The following is a 21,579-nucleotide window of genomic DNA, read 5'->3' as shown; positions in this document are numbered from 1 at the left end:
GAATGAGTCTGGAATTCAGAAAGCATAAAAGAGACGCTCTGCTCACAGTTTTAGCCCACTCCGACAAATTTCTGTGCAAGGAATTCTCTGCCTGCTACAGCCATTGGGCCCTTCACTCCACTGCTGGTGTGCATGGGAAGGTCACTACAGCAATGAGGCAGGAATTTAGCTTCAGCAGCAGCTTAGATTCCCCGAAGACAGTGGAAAATCTCTCTCAGGCCTCTCCAGCCATCTCACACCAATAGCAAATAAGGATGAGCTCATCCCTATCCAGACTTTCCCTGCACTGTGTCTGGTACAAGGCAGTGTGCAGGGTCCAGCGTTCTTTCCCTCTCTTGTTGGTAGTAATTTAATGCTAGGGTTTGAGATGTCATCTAATCTGAGTGAGTGAAAACTGGAGGGAAGGACCGGGAAGATGGCTTTCAAAAGCACAGAGACCCGAGTGTAGATCCTAGGATGCATGGACAGTCACAGCGACTTAAATCTACATCCCAGCATTGGGGATGAGGAGGCAGGGACAAGAGAGGCTCTGGGGATCACTGACAAGGGCAGCCTGGACAATCAGTGAACACCAGGCTCAGTATGAGACCCTGTCGGGAAAAAAATAAAATAAAATAAAAACAGATGAACAGCAACTAAAGGAGACACCTGATATCCACCCCTGAACACACACACTCACACACACACACACACACACACACACATATGCACACAAGTATATACATACATATTCCATACATATACATACATACATACCACACATGCACACATGTACACCTACTCACACACTGGCACACACACATGCATATGCACACACTACACATGCACATACACATGTACATAAGTACACATACATACATATACACATGCACACATGCACACACACATACACCACACATTCATACATGCATACACCATACACACACATACCACACATGCACACACATACACACATACACATGATGTACCCATACACACACCCCACACATATATACATGTACACTTGTGCACACACATACACCATAAATTCATACATACATACACCACACACACACACATATGCACACATGCATGGACATAAATATGTACATACATAGGAACACATGAACACAGAGAACATACACAGAAAGAAGAAAAGTGGAATGGAGAATAAAACTAAACAGATTTCTTTTTCAGTGAATTCTTATACAGATCATTTGGGCCTCTCTGCCTGCACTTTCTTAAACCCTGGTTCACTAACTAACCAGCACCTTCTCAGTGGTTTCCAAACAGGGCTGTTTACCAGATTGGCCTGAAAAGGTGCTTTTCCACTGTAACACCTAGGCTTCTCCAAGACCCATTGAGTCAGTCCTGCTGTTTGTGATTTTTAAAATCTCCCTGGTGGTTCACAGATGGGGCCGAAGGCTCAAGAATCTAGGATTAATGTTTCTGGAAATACCTTGTTTGTCTTTTGGACATGTTCTACATGCGTTAGGCATATTATCTCAATCATTGAGCTGTCCCCTCACTGAGCTGTGAGACCAGGACATATTGCCCCCAAAGACAGGAAGCTTAGTCAGAAAGACAGTAAACAACTTGGCTCAGAGCACAGAGTTTGGCAGGACTGACATGTGAACCCAGACAGTCTGGCTCCAGAGCCTGGCCCAAGAACCAGTGCCTCCAACCGCCTCTATCTCATGGAGGGAGTGCTGACCTCAGACAACCAAGTTCAGGGCACTGAAACTGAACTTGAGAATCACTGGCTGTTGTTGCTCGCTCGCTGAGTCCTGCCATCGGCTGCTCAGATGTCCCTGATTTACCAGCACGCAGACGTGTAGATGCAAGCACTGCATATGCTTATGCAAAGGCAAAAAAAGCCAGGCAGCACAAAGCACATGACTGTGACCACTGAGGTACTACATGGGTGACAGAGCGTGAGGCTGAAGGCTCCATGTCTTGCCTCGCACTACAATGGGGAGAGGCTGGAGAAGACAGACGTGCTCCTGTTTCCCATGCACCTTGTCTTGGATAGTTGGAAGGGCCTCGTTTTATCTGGAGGCCTCCATCTCCATCCCTGGCCTTGTGCCTTAACACCCGTTTTAAGCACCCATGGCTGACTGGGCTGTTGATCCACTCTGTTCTTCCCAACAGGCTCCTCACAGTTCTGCTGCAGCAATCCAGCCTCGGTGAGATCAACCATCAGGACACAGAGGTGAGCAGGCTGTTCCCCAGCCACGTTCTGCATGTGAGGACGGAAGACATCCTTTGCACACCCCTCTTAGCGGCCAAGTTTCTCTGCTCCTCCCCTCAGGCAAAGCTCTGGCTTGTTGGGTGTGAGCAGCCAAGAAAAGGTACCACCGAGACCTATTCTTGCGTTGAGTTCTTAGGCGATAATTATGTGACTGCAGTTTTGTTATTTCCCTCTGGGCATTCCCTCTCCTGTCTTCTAGAGTCACCTCCAAACATAAATAACAGGCAACGACTTCAGATGTGTTTTTTCTGAGTTAGGAGGACAGACAGAATAGTTCCAGATCAGCATTGCTAGTCCCTGATAATCATGACTGTTGCTTCCTTCACATTGCTAAGTCAGCCTTGCAGGAGGCTTCCAAATCATCATCTTTGAACAGAGGTCCAGGTTAGACCCTTCAGCACTGCCCCCGAGCAGCTAAGGGGTTTCTTATAGTTATTTATTATAGCTATGTCAAGTTTTACAAGGACAAGTGCTGATTTTCATCAGCCAATAGGTTTCTATTACAAGCATCCCAAATTCAGCTGAAAAATCTGGGCTCTTGGTGTGCTTTCTATATAAACACATGCTTGGCTAGGATACTCTTCAGTATGAAGGGTTTGGTAATATCGAGAAAAGTCTAGTGTAGTCTAAAGACATGCATACACAAGAATCACACTACACTGTCTTTGCTAGACCCAGCTGGTCGTAGACACTGAGTTAGGAGTCTGGACCTCAAAGCTTCCTCCTGGTTTACATCTCTGCCCCCAGATGTCTTGAGCCTCTCATCAAAGGCCTCCCACTGACCATCCTGATGGCCACACCCAAAAGCCCCTGTCTACAACTTGGGTTTGAGGTTGAGCATCTCCCTGATCTGTGGGTCACACACTGTGTACACTTCACAAATCATCAGTGACCCAAAGGGAAACCTCAGAGGACAGAACTGCACCTTTTTAGACTTCTGCTTTAAAAAGGAGAATCAGAGTCGAGATGGGTGCACTCATCAGTCTGTGCCCACGTGTGAAGCAGAGCGCTGCGTCTGCACATTGGGAGCATCTGAACCCTAAGTAAGCTACCAACCACTTCCCCTACCTCAGCCCCAGCCTCACCCCAAACATGGGTCTTATTTAGGCAGCTGGTGAGTCAGCCATTCATACTTTAAATCCAGACTCCACTTGCAGACCTGCAACTCTGGCTGCTTTGAAACTGAACCAGTAGTGTCCCAAGTAAATCATAGTTCCCCATCCCCCTATTTCACCCATGGAAGCCGAGGTGAATGCAAATCTTTAAAAGATCTCTGGTTCTTCCTCAGGCAAAGTGATCTCTGTTTTAAAAAACAAAACAAACAAACAAACAAAAACTGAGGGGCATAGTGGTGCATACCTTTAATCTCAGGATAACTCAGGAGTCAGAGGCAGGAGAATCTCTGTGAGTTTGAGATCAACCTGGTCTCTATACAAACTTCAGGACAGCCACAACTACATAGAGAGACTCCCTCAAAACAACAACAAAAATTCCTTTTGCTATCACAGCTGTGTTTTGACCAACCGAATTCTAAGGTCAGAAAACAGCAGTCTTAAAGGTGATATGTTCCTCTTAAACAGATGTCTCAGCAGGTCTGCATTCAACCGAAAGCTCCCTCTAATTAGCTTTCCTGTTGTAGAAACAGGAGTGTAGCCTGTGGGCTGTGATTTGCTTGGCAATTAGGATGTCCACACAGAATTTGTCTTTCGAATTAGCTTGGTTTATTCACACCCTTATAATACTATGCTACAGACATCTCCCCAAGCAAGGAACCATTGGCTGGGCAGGAAATACTGCAGGAGGATGTGACTGGGGATTTTTCTAAGGTGAGGACACTTCAAGGACTTTGCCAGCTCAACCTACCTCCGCAGTAAAGTCCTTCATTGTGGGGGGCTGGCAGGATAGCACTGCTGGAGGTTTTAGAAGGTCTTGGCCAGTGGCTAGTGCTAACAGTTGGGCAGACATGAGTGAGCTCAGCAACAGTGCCAGAAGTTCAAAGGTCACACACAAAGGAGTCAGGACCACACACAGAGGCCGTCTCAGGTCCTCTGATGATGGGTGTCATCAACACAGAGGCTATAGAAGCCCTGCCTTGGGTGCTGGCCTGTACTGGCTAGTTTTGTGTGTCAACTTGACACAGGCTGGAGTTATCACAGAAAAAGAAGCTTCAGTTGGGGAAGTGCCTCCATGAGATCCAGCTGTGGGGCATTTTCTCAGTTAGTGATCAAGTGGGGAGGGCCCCTTATGGGTGGTACCACCTTTGGGCTGGTGCTCTTGGGTTCTATAAGAGAGCAGGCTGAGCAAGCCAGGGGAAGCAAGCCAGTAAGAAACATCGCTCCATGGCCTCTGCATCAGCTCCTGCTTCCTGACCTGCTGAGTTCCAGTCCTGACTTCCTTTAGTGATGAACAGCAATGTGGAAGTGTAAGCTCAATAAACCAAGCACATTGCTGACTAAGGCAGGGCCAGTAAGATCCTAGAGATCATTTCTAAAGTTCCAATTTGTATTTCATTTCACTAGGTGGTGGCTTTGGGTTATCAGAGTTCACAGCTTGGGGCTAGTTCACTAACACATCAATTTGCCACTTTGTGGTGCTGTGTGGCTGGTCCATTAACACATTAGAACTTGCTCCTATTTCTTACCAGAGCTTCTTGATGACAGGCTTACAGGCTTATTCTAAGTCACACAAAGTGGTTTTTATGTTATGCATATTGGTTCCACTAATGTATTCAAATCTGTGGTTTTTGTACTGTGTGCATCTATATGAATACATGTAAATTTAATATATGGTCAGCTCTCTGTATTTATGGGGAACTAGTCCTAAGCTCTCTCTAGGATACTGAGAATCAGAAGTTCGAGTGTCATCTATAAAACTGTAGTTTTTGTCGGTGACTTTTCTCAGACCTGAAATCTTGAGAGTGAGGACAATAAATCCCTAAGGCATCGAAAGCAATGTGTAATGGTTGTTAGACTGCATCATTTAATGACAAGAAAGAATTCTGTGCATGATTAAGACAGTTCTGATCTTCACAAGTATTTTCAATCCTCATTTGGTTGAATCCATGGATGTGAAGGCCACAGATGGGAAGAGTCATGAAAAGAGGAAAGGAGGGAAAAACAATTTCTGAAAAAGTTCTAAAACTAGAATGTGATGCTCGTATATCATGAAAATGGGTATCGTTTCCGAGATTGTCCTATGTGAGGTCATGACATGAAATGATTCTTCTGGGGTCCAGATTTTATATACTCATATTTTCTTTCTATTCAGTAACTTCAATGCTACACGTAATATTAGAAAGCCCCTCCCTCACTAATTCCAGCCAACCACGTGGGCCTCGAAGTAATCATTTTACCTACCCCCTGTATTCATAGAAACCAGACTACCACACAGAAGGTATCACACCCTGTGTGTTGTTCTTTGAGTTTACTTTTTCAGTTCTCGTGGGATGTTCATGGGTAGAAATCTGGCCCCCACTAGGAAAACACTTCAATCCATTCATCTCTTCCCCTGTGAATGGATACTCAGGTTGCCTCTAGTTTTCCAACCATCATAACGCTAATCTAAAAAAAAAACCAGTCTTATGCAAGTCTCCTTGAGTCCCTTACGGAAGAATGTCTCCAGAAAAATAATGTCTGGGAAATAGCACGTTCATTTTTAGTTTAATATATACTGCCTACTTGTTTCTCAAAACACCGATTGATGCGCCTCTGCCAATAGGCTAAGTAGCCTCTCTCCAAGGGCTGTTGAGCTATACTTAATTTTCATTCCTCACTTGAGACTGCATCTTCTCTGCATTTGTCACTCTTCGTGTATCTTCTTTCATGATCTGCCTCTCTGCAGTCCCTTTCCATTCATCTCCAGGGGCGCTGGTTGTTTTCTTGTTGTTTTATATATTCTGAATTCTGCTCCTTTGTCTTGGCTAGGTTTAAAATATATTTTCAGTTTGCTGAACTATTCACAGTGCCGTATTCACAAACTTGTGAATCCGATTTATTAAGATGATTGGTTTTTCCTGTGTCTGATTTTGATTTGGCTTCTTCTTCTTCTTCTTCTTCTTCTTCTTCTTCTTCTTCTTCTTCTTCTTCTTCTTCTTCCTCCTCCTCCTCCTCCTTCTCCTTCTCCTTCTCCTTCTCCTCCTTCTCCTTCTTCTTCTTCTTCCTTCTTCTCCTTCTCCTTCTTCAAGAATGTCTATTTACCCTCAGAAACTTAATTACAAAGAACTAAAAATTTTCTCTGTGTAGTTTGTCTGTGGTTTCATTTCTCAACTCTTTGTTCTACTCCAGTGACCAGCTTTTGTTTTCTTGTTTCATTCTTACTATGCTGTTTGATTGCAAGTTGACTTCTTTAGGAGCTATCCACACTGAAGAGGCTCATGGCGGGAAAGGCCAGATGGGTCAGATGTCCTTTGCATAGGTAGTCTAAGGCACTCAGAAAGATCAATGGAGGCTTGTCTAGTTCATAGAGGGAACTATCAAGTTGCTGGCTGTCTGGAATCTAGCCTGTCCTGCTCTCAGCTTTCATAGGAAAAGCACGCCCTCAGGAGGGGCTGTGGGCCATTGGCATCTGGGTTAGAATTCTTAGTGCATCGGCGGAGAGATGTGCCAGCATGCCTGGTATTTAGGATGCAGTATTGATCTTATGCATGATTTTATGTTAGTACATTTTTTAGGAGCAGCCTCATAATCCAAATACCAGTTATAACAGTACTCTGAGAAAATAAATTCAACTCGCAAAAGCAGATGTGAAGTTCTGGACATGGTCCATGGCACCGGTCCCACCCTCTGCATTCCTAGTCCGTAACTCTAGCCAGTGCGCTCCCAAAAGTGAAATCAGAAGAAATAGTCCCTGACTCTAGACATCTGGCTTGATGGTTAACAGAAGGCAAATGTTAGAGCATCTAAATACCCCAAACCTTTACACTAAAACTGATCATATTTTAAAGTAGAGAAAAGTCACTGCTGCTTAAGAGCCCTCAAGTCCCTCTGTCTTGGATCCCCAAATTCCTTAAGTTTCTGAGGACAATGTCTCTTTCACCTTTGTACTCCCTGACCCTATCTCAATAACTTACACATAGTAGATATCAAAAAGTGTGTGTGTATGTCTGTGTGTGTGTGTGTGTGTGTGTGTTTTACTGAAGAGATGACTCAGCAATTAAGAGGACTTGATTGTACCACTCTTTCAGGAATCTCAAGTTTGGTTCCCATGTCAGGGTAATTCACAATCACCTATAAATCCAGTGTCAGGGGACTGAAATTCCACAGGCACTGACTGGTATGCAGATTTCTCTCTTACACACACAACACACACACACTTTAAAATAAATAAATATTTTCAAAACTGGCACATATATACAAATATTTTATCTTAATTGATATGATAAATTCAAAACTCAGATATCCGCCTGCCTCTGCCTCCCAGAGTGCTGGGATTATAGGCATGCGCCACCAATGCCTGGCTCTACCCTTATTTCTACCCAACGGATATAGCTGCTACTCTAGTCAGTTGTCATTCAAGGAAAACAATCTTCCAGGAACATGTTGGGCATTGAATGACTTAGCCTTCCCTGCCTGTGTAGTATGTGTTGAGTTCCTACTGTGTCTACTTAGCATAGACTTTCTGCATTTTCTAGTTTGCAGAAATTTGTAATAAAGGCATTTTTGTTATATTGAAAAAAAAAAGATAGGGAATCAATTTACTGACCTTATGTGTAGGAGTTTGGTTTTATGTTTTAGTTTGGTTTGGTTTGGTTTTTGTTTCTTCCAAATAGAAGTGAAATAAAATAGAGAACATCATGCATTTCTAATCTTTTTTTCCCCTTGAGGGATACTTTATAACTTTTTGGGGATTACCCACATTTCGCTGGGAGGTTAATGTTGTGTGAATTTTTGTTAGATCTCAAAGCTAACTGTGGTGCCTATTGATGCATCAAAGTAGGCTCTGGTTAGCTCTCCCTCAGTACCTGAGGCTCCTCCCAGCACCTCTTGCCCCTCCCCCCACCTCTTCTTCCCAGGGGCAGGGTTTTCCCTTCCCTGCCCCCAGCTCCTCTTTCCTGTATAACCTCGGCCATTTTGGACACCCAGCCTTCTGGCCTCTTGGTTGGTCTCCTAGCATGCTCCTGCCTTTTACCCACCAGCTCTCCAATCTTCCTCTATCTCAGTCCCCTCCCCCATCCTCTCATGGCCTAGTTTGTATACAGTAAAGCTTCCCAGTTCTTGTCTAGGAACAGTCCAGTCTTGTCCTCATTTTTTTAAATCAGCTTTTAAATGTCAACAAGGGAGAAGCTGAACTTCCATGCAGTTCTAGACCCTTCGAGGTACAGAGGTGTTCTGCGGATCTCTCAAATCCCTGCTATTGTTCTGCACACCTAGGACAAGGCCGTGCTTCACATGGTTACATCAACATTACTCTGTGTCCTTCAGTGTTAAGGAGAGGTGGTGAGATTGCTTCACACGAATCCAATTTGTGGTTCAGAAAAAAAAAGATAGCAATGGTTGTCAGAGAGGGAGATCTGAGATTCTTTTACTATCTGACAGCTAAGCAGAAGTTGAAATAGAACATCCTGGGCTCAGGACACAGAGTTACTCATCCGTACAAGAGTGTCATTTCACAATGGCCTTCCTGTGCACCACCAGCAACAACCGGCTCTGAGTCCTACGAGAACCTCAAGACACACCCTATGTCAAAAAAAAAAAAAAAAAAAAAAAAAAAAAAACGCATTCTGGAGAGCTTAAATTCCTAAATTAATGTGAATTATCCTTCTGGTCTTTGAACTGATGTTTATTTTTCATAAGAATAGAGTTCCACTGTCACCAAGGCCATCTGGGGACTTCTGTGCACCATGTCTATGATTTTTCATTTTTTCACCTCCTGAGTGTTTCCGAGGTCCAATTAAACCCTCAGTGGAGTCAAGAATACAGACAGTGGTAAACTCGGATGAGGGTCGCCATCTCACATCAAACAGGTTCCATACTTCCTGTGTCCAAGAGATCCTTGATACGCTGGAATTCACTGCTTCTAGAAAACATATCCTGAACGCCTGCTGTGTGCCCAGTCACAGGCAGCTTATGCGGTTACATTTACACATTTCCATTGTGATGTCTACCACTGCTTAGCACAGACCAGCTTCCTAGCCTGAATGAAGCCTGCCTGTATATAGTCCCCAGAGTCTTCACCAGCACAGCCTGACTGCCTGCAGTCTCCCCGGAAACTGACGAAAGGAGGAAGCAGTTGTAGAAAAATGTTCCTCTAGGATAGCTTGCACAATACCTGTGGCTGCCCAGCTGCCTGAATGACTTACCCAGCTTCCCCATGAGCTTCTGAAAGCTTTAAATGCTACGAGGAGGAGTTATTTTTATTTCTCATTAGCTCAGCTTGGGGGAAAGAAAAAAAACAGCAATAGGAAATTTCTCTTGACTGAAAGTTTACAAATGTTTACAATGTTCAGGGAAGTTAAAGCGAGTCATCGTTGGTGGCCAAAAAGAGTTATTTCTAGCCAGAAATAATTGTCCACGCCTTTAATCCCAACACTCAGTTTAAAAGGGGAAAGGAGAAGAGGTTTAGTTGCTATTTCTCAGAGTGAACGCTGCTGGGGATGAAGGTTTGGCAATGCCTAACTGCTTTTCTAACCAACGAAAACAGTAAAAATTACATTTAAAATATTAACTTTAGCCAGGCAATAGTGGCAAACACCCCCTAATCCCAGCATTTGGGAGGTAGAGGCAGGTTGGAGGTCAGCCTGGTCTACAGAGTGACTTCTAGGATAGCCAGGGCTACACAGAGAAACCCTGTCTCAAAAACAACAACAACAGCAGCAGAGGAGTTATTTCTAAAGGGTTACTAACTATACTTTTTAGAAGAAACCTAGAGACAAATAGCACAGCTATTTGTACACAACCTGTACCCTAGTGAGAATCACCACTGAATAAAGTGACAAGTCTTGAGTCAGTTAAGGTCACACGCGCACGCGCGCACACACACACACCCCCCACAATTTCTCAGCACCCGAGTTCCCTTCCAAGCATAGAAATCTACCAATATGATGAAGATAATTTTTCTCCAGAACCACAGACACATGGATTTGAATTCCAGCCTTACCAAATATTCAGCCAGTGTCTTAGGCAAATTGCTTAACCTGTCTATTTCAGCCTCTTCACTTTAAAAAGGATTCTAAAACTCCTATCCTTGGGGGTCACTGTAAAAATTCAATAAGATGATACATGCAGATTTCTTGGTGCCAAATAGGTGCACGAAGGTAACATTTGGGTTGGTCAGATAGCTAAGCAGGAAAAGGTGCTTGCCAGCCAGCCAGGCAACCTGAGTTCTATCCAGGAAAGTGAGAACCAAAAGCTGCAAGCTGTCCTCTGACAAACACACATACAAAATAAACTATAAATGTTTTTAAAACATAGTAACATTCTTATTGTCTGTACTCCTTTACCAAAACATGCAGGAGTTGCCCTTAGATGTTTTATTGTTTTAAAAGAATAATGTTTACAATGTAGCAAGTCCAAGTGGGACACAATTGCTAGCCTTGCATAACTGCAGTTTAATTTACAACCTCGTTTTCATAGTGAATTGCAACATGCTTAAATCACAGTTCTATAGACATTGCTATCTATTGCACATTTCCTCCTCCCCCCCCCCCTGTGTGTGTGTATGTGTGTGTGCGTGCGTGCGCGCTCAGTCTAGAGGTCAATATTGGATGTCTTTCTCAGTTGCACTCCACCTTAGTTTTTGAGATTGAATATCTCTGTGAACCTGAGGCTCACCAGTTCGGCTAGACTGACTGACCAGCAAGCCCTGGGATCCTCCTCCATCCATCTCTTCAATATTGGGGTTACAAATGTGTGTTGCTAGGCCTGGCTTCTTAACAAGGCTGTGGGAGAGCCAAACTCAGGTTCTCCTGCTTTTGAATCAAGCACAAACTGAGCCGTCTCCTCAGTTAATAGTAGTTCTAAGAAGGAGCTCTTTTGGAAACACTCACCAAAAAATTCTAAAGTGTGGATTAATTAAGTTGGTAACAGCAATCGTTAAACAAGTTCGTCTTGTATGGAGAGTTCATTCTACAGCTTCTCTTCTTATGTGTATATAAAAATGCAAAGCTGGGACTGAGAAAGTGGCTCAGCTGTCCACATCCTTCTGCTCAGTCTTAAGGTCCTAAGTTTGGGACCACCTCAAAAGCCAAGCACAATGTGAACCTAGAACTACGGAAACGGAGATAGGTTTCTGTCTCTACCAGCAAGCCCAGGCAATTCAGTGAGCTCCATCTTCAATGGTTTCAAAGATTAGGTAGGGAACAACCCAGAAAATACTGGACATCAACCTCTGGCTTCTGCATCAACCTCTGGCTTCTGCATCAACATATACTCACATGCACACATGTGCACGTGAGCACATGTATGAACATATACCACAAAAGTGAAAATACAAATTGACACAAGGCGAAACCAAACTGTACAAAAATCAAGAAATGTAGTCAAGAACAGTTAGAAGACATACACTCACTTAATAACTAGTATTCCCTTAGCAATGGTCCCAACCCTGCTCAGAGCTTTCAGGATTAAGACAGGCAGACAAGAGCCCAGCCATCGTGAAGCCAGTGACTGAAACAGGATCTCACCAAGAAGTAGTAACCAATGTGAAATAAAATAAAAAGAATTCAGTTCCCTCATACTTAGAATTTTAATCCCAGTGGCTTGACTGAAAATGAAGAAGATCCATAAAAACTCGAGGCATGACTCTGCATTCCAAGAGAAAATGCAGCAGTTGTACCAAGTAGTCAAGCCCCAGCGTCTCTAGGTCAATATTCCTTCCCAGATGTCAAATCAATTTGTCAAACAGCCCCAAGACCAGCTCTAGAGGCTCGGTATTAGAGGACACTTGAAACCCAAACCTGCAAACTCGCCATAAATTACAGATTTAAAATACAAAACTGAGCCGGGCAATGGTGGTGCACGCCTTTAATCCTAGCACTTGGGTGGCAGAGGCAGACAAATTTCTGAGTTCGGAGGCCAGCCTGGTCTACAGAGTGAGTTCCAGGACAGCCAGGGCTACACAGAGAAACCCTGTCTCAAAAAAATCTTGAAACAAAACAAAACAAAAGAAAACAAAACAAAACAAAAGTCCGAAACTGGTTGAGGAGATTTAGCATCCTAAGCCCAGCGCTCCACAATCCTTATACCCTGGGCTTACTTTTGCTATCACTCTGCTTGAGCTGTAGTGGTAAATCTCCGACCCAATTACACGATTAAGGAAATTGAGCACTTCATTGGGGCTATTTCTTCTTCTAGAGGACAATGGCAGAGGCCAGGGTTCTCTAGCTGCTCTGGTGACACAAAATAGCCATGTCCTGGCACACGAAAATACACATTGGTTCCCATCACGGTGGTAATGCTACAGGGTGAGGTGGATCTGACCTCTGATGACCTCTCTTCAGTTAGGGTCTCGGGCTTTGCAGTTGTGTGGTCCCATCCTCATCTACAGCCCTGTCCTCTACACCCAGTGAGATGAGAAGCGGAAGCCGGTGTGGAGAAAGGTGTGTTCTCTAGACCAGGCCTCCAGGGAGTCTGTGTGCCTCCTGTCCATTTTCCAATGGTTGGAACTCAGTTGCATGGCTGGCCCAGGTGTAGAGAGCTTAGAACGTGGTCTGATTGTGTGTCTTGGGAGAAGAAGCAATATCTTGGGAACATGGGGAGAGATTTCCCATAGCCTTTACACCAGAAGGTGGTTTGGAGCATGAAGTAAGGCGATGGCTGTAAGAACTCTTACAAATTCCTGGATCAATAAATACTCTGGGGTGACTAGATCAAGGATTGTCTCCTGTACTCAGCTCATCCTGTGCAGCAGAACAGACCTATTACCTGTCTTCATGCTGTCTGCAGGAATAACTGTAAAAGAAGAACTCCATAGCTCCTCTGTCCCTTGGCCTTTTCTCGGGAATCCTAAACTCAGTTCACTTTGAATGTCTTCATGTGGGTGAAAGGAGTGATCAGGGAGAGACCATCTCCCCTGTCATACTCCCAAATACCACTGTTTCTTGACACTACCCTTGCCCAGCATAAAATCACTCGCCATTAGGCCATCCATCCCGTAAGTACGTGGCCTGCAGTTCTCAGAGAGGCTGAGCTGCATCGGATAGACTCAGCGAGCCCCACTCTCCCAGGGGATTCCTCACAACAGTGTAAATCAGATCATTCCGACATCCACTTGAAATCCACCACTTTGTTTCCTCTGATAGGAAATAAAATCCAGATGATTTATGCAGGACTGGTATGCCTACGGGCCTCCCAAGATCAGCCTGTCTTGGATTTCATCTCTTCTCTTCTCTTCTCTAGTTCATTCATTCATTCATTCATTCATTTATTCATTCACAGCATACGGTCTCTGTTCTAGTCACTGGGACCTCAGCAGGCACACAGTGTGCAGGACTTGTTGGGGGGTTATACCACTCCAAGATGTCTGTCTCCTGGTGCATATCCTCAGCTGTGTGGCTTGGTGCTGGTGTCTGTCTTCCTTCAAGTCATCTCACAGAAGCCTGTTTTAGAAAGTCCTTGCTCCCTTGGTTATATTCTGTGACCACTGCCGATCAGGAAAATCCCTGACTCCTCCATGTGCACATGTGCAGTCATTGTCCGTCTTCCTTTATTTGACCCCAGCCCAACCCCCATGAGGGCAGGCATCCTGATTCTTACACTCAAGTTCGTATCCTCAACACCTATTAACTTGGCAGAAAGCTAATCATCAATTATCCCTTGAGCAAACGGTTCAATGGATGAACAGTAACAAAGAAACAGCAGTGGGTGTGCTTTCCAAAGATTGTGTCTTGTTTCCTCTTAGGAGCCTGTGGTCATTTCTGTCCCTCTGGTCATTATATTTCAGGGAATGACGCCACTCCACTGGGCAGCTTTCCACAACCGGCCTCAACACACCCAGATGCTGTTGAAGAAGGGGGCAGACCCCACCCTTGTGGACAAGGACTTTAAAACAGCTCTCCACTGGGCAGTCCAGGTGAGAAAGCAGCTCATCTAAAGTCTCAGCTTTAAATGGTATAAAGTCATGGTAACTAATTTCTGAACAGGTCAACCATGAAAGGGGGAACTATTCCACATGCTCGTCCTGGTATTTATCTGAAATTAATATGATAGATCAATGAGAACCATCTTTGCTCCTTTATACTACTTCTATATCCAGAAAGGCAATAGCAAGGTGCGCACACGCGCACACACATACAAACACATACACACATAGACACACATGCATATATACACACCCATATGCATACATATATACACATACATATACACATACACACACATGGATACATACATACCCATACATATACACACACATATACATACACACATAACACACATACATACATACACACATAACACACATACACATATAACACACATACATATACACATAACACGCATACATACATACACACATAACACACATACACATATAACACACATACATACACACATAACACACATACATACATATACACATAACACACATAGACACACATACATACATACACACACATAACACACATAGACACACATACACATACATACATACACACATATATAGACACACACACACACACACCCCTGTAATGTTCTCCCTTACATACAATGCTTAACCACTGACTTCTAGAAACCCTCAGAGGATTACCAGGCAAATTCCTTCAGTCTTTGGACCAGAGCTCACCATTCCAAGCCTCCACAGGCAAGCTACTGCAGATGACCCTGTCTTTTGTACAGAACATCAGAAGACAATGAGTCACACTCCTGCATCACTGTCACGGGAGTTGAGCCACCTCTGTCCACGTGGCCACAAAAAGTAGATTGGGCCTGTGAATTATACAGTCCAAAGAAAGTCAAAACAGACTGAAAGAGTGAAAGCAGCTAAAAGCTCTAAAGTCTATCCCATTGCCAAGGGACAGGATGGCTTGCTAACTAGTGAGAAGTGTCGCACTTGCTCCCCACCTCAAGGAGAGTTATTGGGCACTTCCTTCAGCAGCCTTGGCTTCTGATGCCTATGCACACTTCCCCGCCATTGGCCCAACAGGGTAGCCTCTCAGAACCCTGCCAGCCTCGTGAGTCATCTCTGCTACCCAGATACAGTTTCACTTGGTGTTTTCACGTTGGCAGGGTGGCACCTGTGAGTTTCAGGACTCACATGTGTGCCTGAGGTAAGGGGAAAACAAGCGATTTGGAAACTGCTCTGGTTCTGTGCCTCTAAACTTGGCTTCAGTCACAGGGCACTGGACCCAGCCCTGGGCAACATTACAAAGTGAGCAGGGCTTGTTTTTGTCATGCCCACCTGCCCTGGTGTACACCAAATACTTTCATTATCTAATCAGATGCCCGGGCCCCACCCCCCAGCCACCTCTGCTTGGGGCCCTTAGAAGTTGCCTCTGACTAGTTAGGGGTCACCGCTGTAGCAATACTCCCAAGGAATCTGGTTCAGCACCCAAGCAATTTCCTGTGCATGTTGGTTCTGAGCTTAGGTGAAAACAATATCTGAGAATTAAGTGTTTCTACATATTTACCCTCCATACACTTGTACTCCAATTCCTGCCTCTGGGCTGTGTGTCCTTTGGGAAAATCTCCCCCTGGGTAATTCTGACAGGCATGCATTGTTGCATTGTGTGCCCCAGTTCCTCCATCCCAGCCTGTAAAGGAACTTTAACCCAGCAATATGGCCTCTATGACAAGGGATCACATCCAAAGATAAGATCCAGCAGGAATGCAGACACACCACACACCTTTAATCCTTCGGCTGAAATTGCACACCTTTAATCCCAAACAAGGACGGTCTAATTGAGAGGCAGACAAAGTTACAAATCAGAGAAAGATTTGACAGAATGAGTCAGAGATAGGATACACCCAACTCTCGTGAGAATGGGAGAGAGAGGCTACTTAAGGGCAGTAGGGGAGAGAGTCAGCCCAGTTGAGTTCATTGCAGAGCAGAACAGTTCACAGAGCTCATAGGCAGTCCTTTCTGAGCACAGCAATTCAGTCAGAAGCCCAGAGTAGCCAGTTTGAATCAGTCATCTTGGAGAGGAGTTCGAGCCAGAACGGCTGAGTTGAACCAGCCAGCCAGAGTTCACAAGGAACCAGAAAGAGTGATTTGTTCAGCAGTAAGTCTCAGAGGCTGAAACATTCCAGGTCTAGGTGAGTAGGTAGAGGCTGGATGCTGAAGCCTTCCAGGTCTCGGCGGGCAGAGGATTAGATTGTATGTCTAGAAGCTTCCAGGCCTAGACGTAGGGATGTTTAGAAGTGTTCTGGGCTCTGCCATGTATCCATAAAGCTCGGGTCTGGCTCTCATCTCTCCAATTCATCTGAGGAAACAAAAGTGACATTTACATCTGCACCAGCCACAGGTCAGCACCTGAATTAGCCCTTGCAATGGGATGAACCCTGCAGCAGGCCTTGCCCCAAGGCAGAATCCTGGACTCCATCCTACACCTTTGGAGTCTGGGTCTCTGGAGATGAAGCCTCTGCTCCCATCCTCCAGGTGGTGATCTGGCTAAAGCCAGAGCAACACACTCAGTTTCCATGACTGTCTAGACTTTCGCTAAGGAGAGAGCCACTCATACCTGTGTGGCTCACTGGGTAATAATCTCTAACTCTTACAGAGACTGGATTGTCATATTTGAGGATTCTACTCTCTAAATCAGCAGTTCTTAACCTGTGGCTTGTGAGAGTGTGCCTTTTACAGAGGTTGCCTAAGATCAACGGAAAAGACAGATGCTGACATTAAGGTTTATAACAGTGGCAAAACCTGATCATATCAGTTATGAAGTAGCAATGAAAATGATTTTATGGTTGGGGCTCACTCCAGCATGAGGCAGTGTATTGAAGGGTCGCAGCATTAAGAAGGCTGACAACCTCTGCTGTCAGTGATCTTGCTGTAAATGATAGCACTCCCAACCTGCCATGACTATTAGGCTCATCTAAAGAGAATTGCTGTCGTAGAAAAACTCATGTTAATGGACACCCATATCTTATCAACTTTCATCTTCAGCGAGTGCACTTTGTACACAGCAAATGCCTCATGTATTGATCAATGTTTCATTGATTAATATTCTTTTTCTGGAGCATCTATGAAGATCTGTCACTGGAAGTAAAATGAATAACAAAAAGGTTCCTTTTGGCACCCCACAGTGGTCCCCAATATTCTGTGTTCAGGCGGTGTGTGCTTGCACTTATTTTTCTGAGGAAAGAGTCTGCAGCCTTCTTCAATTTCTCAATGACAGTTGGTTAACTATGTCAACATAAAGAATCCTGACTCTGGAGGACAGGTGTTCCCACTCCACATGGTTAGTATTGACAGTAAATTCCCAGGGTGTGTATTCTGTCCTTTATGCTGCAAAGACAAGGAGTAACAGTGGAAATCCTTGCTACATTGGTACTCTGTAATCTTGTCCCTTGTTGTACAGGCCCAGCACTGAACTGTTTAGAAAGAGCTTCTGCAGGAACGTCTGCTTCCCATCATCCTTTATTGCCTTGCTCAGCGTCCTGCCTTTCTCTTGGGCTGTACAGTGATATCATATTTGAAACTACAATGCTTAGAAATGATTAAGCCTTGGTATTTGGCCCAGATATCCAACGCAGTAAAGATCTGAAGCATCAAGCCCACAAACTAATTTCATATGCTACAATGGTCGTTGCCTCTTTCCTATTCTCCTGTCTGTCTAGAGGATATCACTGTGTGTGACTGTAGCTGGGCTAACAGGAGCATGTTACTTGCTGTTTTCATTAAGGTTTTATTGCTGTGAAGAGACAGCATGACCACCACAATTCTTACAAAGGAAAACATTTAAGTGGGGCTGGCTACAGTTTCAGAGGTTCAGGCAACTGTCATCATGGCAGGAAGCCTGGCAGCATCCAGGCAGACATGGTGCTGGGGCAGCACTGAGAGTTCTACATCTTGATCCTCAGGTAGCAAGGAAAGACTGAATTGAGTTTCTGAGACCTCAAAGCCCATCCCCATAGTGACACACTTCCTGTAGCAAGGCCACACCTCCTAATAGTGCCATTCCCCATGGGCCAAGCCTTCAAACACATGAGTCTACTGGGGCCATTCTTATTCAAAGCAGAATACTTGCTGTCTGTGACAATCTTACAAAGTGTTATTCCAGACCTGCAGGGCCATGTTCCCTGTGATGACGTTAGCTCATTGGATGTCTTTGGATTCTCCCTTCTCCAGCCAAGCACAAAGGGGAGTAAAACAGACTAAAATCTATGAAAAAGTGAGGCCAAATAACTTCTTCCTCTAAGTTGCTTTTCTGAGGTATTTGTCACAAGGAAAAAATTCAACTCACACAATGCATATGAGTCTATGTCCAGGACATCTGCTCTATTCTCAGGGCCTATTTGTCTGTTCCTTTGCTGAAACCATGCTGTCTTGACAACTGTGGATAATAGAAAGTCTTCAAATGGCATAATGGTCCTTCAACTTTATTCTTCTTTCTCAACGCCAGGTTGTTGTTTCTTGATATTTTGCTTCTTTGTGTAATCTTCAGGGTCAGTTGATTAATATTTATTGGGCATATATTGAGTCTGAAGATCAAGTTGAAAGGAAAAGGCATCTTGATGACAGGTTTTCCCAAACAAGATCGTGGAATAACTTTCTTTGATTAAAGAATTTCCTGCAAAACTAGAGTTAGTTGTAGACAGTTTTGAGGCACCAAGAGGGTGCAGAGGACCACCAGGCCCTCTGAAGGAGCAATCAGTGCTCATATCTGCCAAGCCATGTTTCCAGGCTGACATTGTGTTTTTATCTTAGCCTGGTTTATTTTCCTATAACAGAAGCACTGACACTTGGTCAATTCAAAGAAAAGGATGTTTATTTAGCTCATAGTATGAGTGTGTACTCTTATATGAGTGTGTACCAGTATACATAGACAGGCATACACTACTCATATTCTCTCTCTCTCTCTCTCTCTCTCACTCACTCTCTCTCTCTCCATCTCTTACACTCTCTCCCTCCCTCTCCCTGCTTTTTCTTACCTCACTTCAAACACACACACACACACACACACACACAACTTTATATTAGAAGTTGAATTTCACGTTTTATAAAAGACAAACCATGTACAAAACAGTAGTTTCTAATTTCAAATCCTATATATAGATTCCTATATTGCCAATATATAGAAAAATAATCTTGTCTTTTGTGTAAAATATGTCTTACATCCTGAAAACTTGTTATAATTGCTACTTAGTTTTGGGGCTTTGGGTTGCATCTGTCTTTCCAAATATGCTACCTGGATAATCAATCACATACCACACAAGTGTCAGTTATAGCTCTTCCTTCCAAGGCATCCTGTTTTCTCTCCATTCTCCTGTCTTGCTACAGTAGTTAGGACTCTGGCCCCTAAAAGAGCTAACTGAGAGCATTCAGATTCTAACAGGTCAGAGGCATTGGGCTCTTTTCTCTCTCTGGTTAGCCTGGAGCCAGTTCTCAGACACTCACTCTACAGACTCACTGTCTCTGTTCCAGTCTAACTTGTCTGGCTCCAGCTTTAGCATGTCATAAGCACACGGGCCTTTAAGACGACGTGACGAAGGAGACGTTAGCTCAGACACTAAAACGTTGGCCTCCATTTGTACACTCACTAGCACATGAGGAGTGGTGTTTATGTCCCCTCATTCAGGGCAGGAAGAGTATCAGAATCCCCTGTAAAAGAGCGGCACCATACAACATATCCTGCATCTAATTATTAGCCCTGTTGCTACGACAAAGGCAACTGAAGGATGAAAGGGTTACTTGTGGCTTTAAGTTTGAGGGGATGCAGTGCATCATGGGAGGAAGCATGGGAACAGGAGCTGGAGGCAGCTGATCACCCTGCGTCCACAGTCAGGAAGCAGTTGAAGTTCAGGTCTCAGCTCCTTTTCTTCTTGTTATACAGTCTAGGGACACTAGTACATGACAAAGTGCTGCTCACATTCAGGATAAGTCCACCATCCGTTTATACAGCAGAACCTTCATAAACATGCCCAGAGATGTGTTTCCATGGCGATTTGATGATTCTAATACAGTTGAGTTGATAATGGAAATTAACCATTACAGGTCCCTAGACATATGCTGATAATCAACTGGCCTTACAGCCTCCTACAGAACCTCCTTCAAAGGACACTGTCTTAGTTACTCTTCTATTACTGTGATGAAATACCATGGTCAAGGCAATTCTTATAAAAGAAAATATTTAATGGGGTGGGGGGAGGGCTTGCTTGCCATTTCACAGGGTTAGCCCATGGTCACCATGGATGGGAGCACGACAGCAGGCAGGCAGGGAGGCAGGCACGCTTGGTCCTGGAGTAGTTGCTAAGAGCTTACATCCTGATTCATAGGCAGCAGGCAGAGAGAGAGAGAGACAGAGACAGAGACAGAGACAGCAGAGAAATGGAAAAAGATAGAGGCTGAGACACTAGACCAGGCTTGGGCTTTTGAAACCTCAAAACCCACCCCCAGTGACACACCTCCTCCAACAAGGCCACACCTCTTATCTTTCCAAAACATTTCCACCAACTAGGGACCAAGCATTCAAAATAGGAGCCTATAGGGGCCATTCTCCTTCAAACCATGACAGACATCTAAAATAAAATGGGTCCTCAGTCCCTAATAATTTTGTTTTTTTTCATATATATGAATATTTTTATCGATTACTTCAGCTTTTTCCTTGGCAAGCCTTCTTCTGAGTCGGGCTCTTCTCCAGTGTGCTCTCCTCACAAGAGGTAAATAGAAAACAGCTGGACTGCAACAGTGTTCAGAGGACAGGAAGGTAGTTCATGGGTCATTACCCACCAGCAAAAGCAAAGCAAATAAATGCAACAAAACAATCCACAACCACAGTGTAGCTTCCTGATGCAGAATCCAAAAACGTAAGAACAGGCTCTATGTGCGATGGTTACCCCCTGACTCTATGTGCGATGGTTACCCCCTGGCTCTATGTGTGATGGTTACCCCCTGACTCTATGTGCGATGGTTATCCCCTGGCTCTATGTGTGATGGTTACCCCCTGGCTCTATGTACGATGGTTACCCCCTGACTTAATCACCTCCCCACTGGATGTAGACTCCTTCTCTGTTGCTCCAATGGCCCCAGCTAGGTATTCCTACTTCTCTCTTAGTGTGACTTGGTCTCTATGACCTCACTCATCCCCACTGTCTGAGCCTCCCTTTGGCTGATACCATCCAGAGTATTAGCTAGGAATGCTGTGTGTCACCAAGAGACTATCATCCCTGGTCGTGGCTTATATATCAGTGCCTCTGGGGCTCTCTAAATTCTCAGGAGGGTCACACTAGAAACATCCCTAGAAGAGACTTCAA

At 44.4% G+C, this 21,579-nt stretch overlaps 1 protein-coding gene across 1 annotated transcript in view; it reads left to right on the top strand.

The window, feature by feature from the left end:
* Positions 1 to 21,579, top strand: part of Ankrd55 (ankyrin repeat domain 55) — a 98,152-nt gene that overhangs the window by 44,046 nt on the left and 32,527 nt on the right. The window contains exons 5-6 of the mRNA XM_052159996.1: positions 2,131 to 2,191; positions 14,108 to 14,236. Of these exons, the coding sequence (XP_052015956.1) occupies positions 2,131 to 2,191; positions 14,108 to 14,236 (190 nt within the window). The remainder of the gene's footprint in view (positions 1 to 2,130; positions 2,192 to 14,107; positions 14,237 to 21,579) is intronic.

Source organism: Apodemus sylvaticus, chromosome 16 (genome assembly GCF_947179515.1).
Source record: "Apodemus sylvaticus chromosome 16, mApoSyl1.1, whole genome shotgun sequence".
Lineage (NCBI taxonomy): Eukaryota > Metazoa > Chordata > Mammalia > Rodentia > Muridae > Apodemus > Apodemus sylvaticus.
The sequence above is the reverse complement of the archived record's forward strand: the minus strand, read 5'-3'. Positions and strand labels throughout refer to the sequence as shown.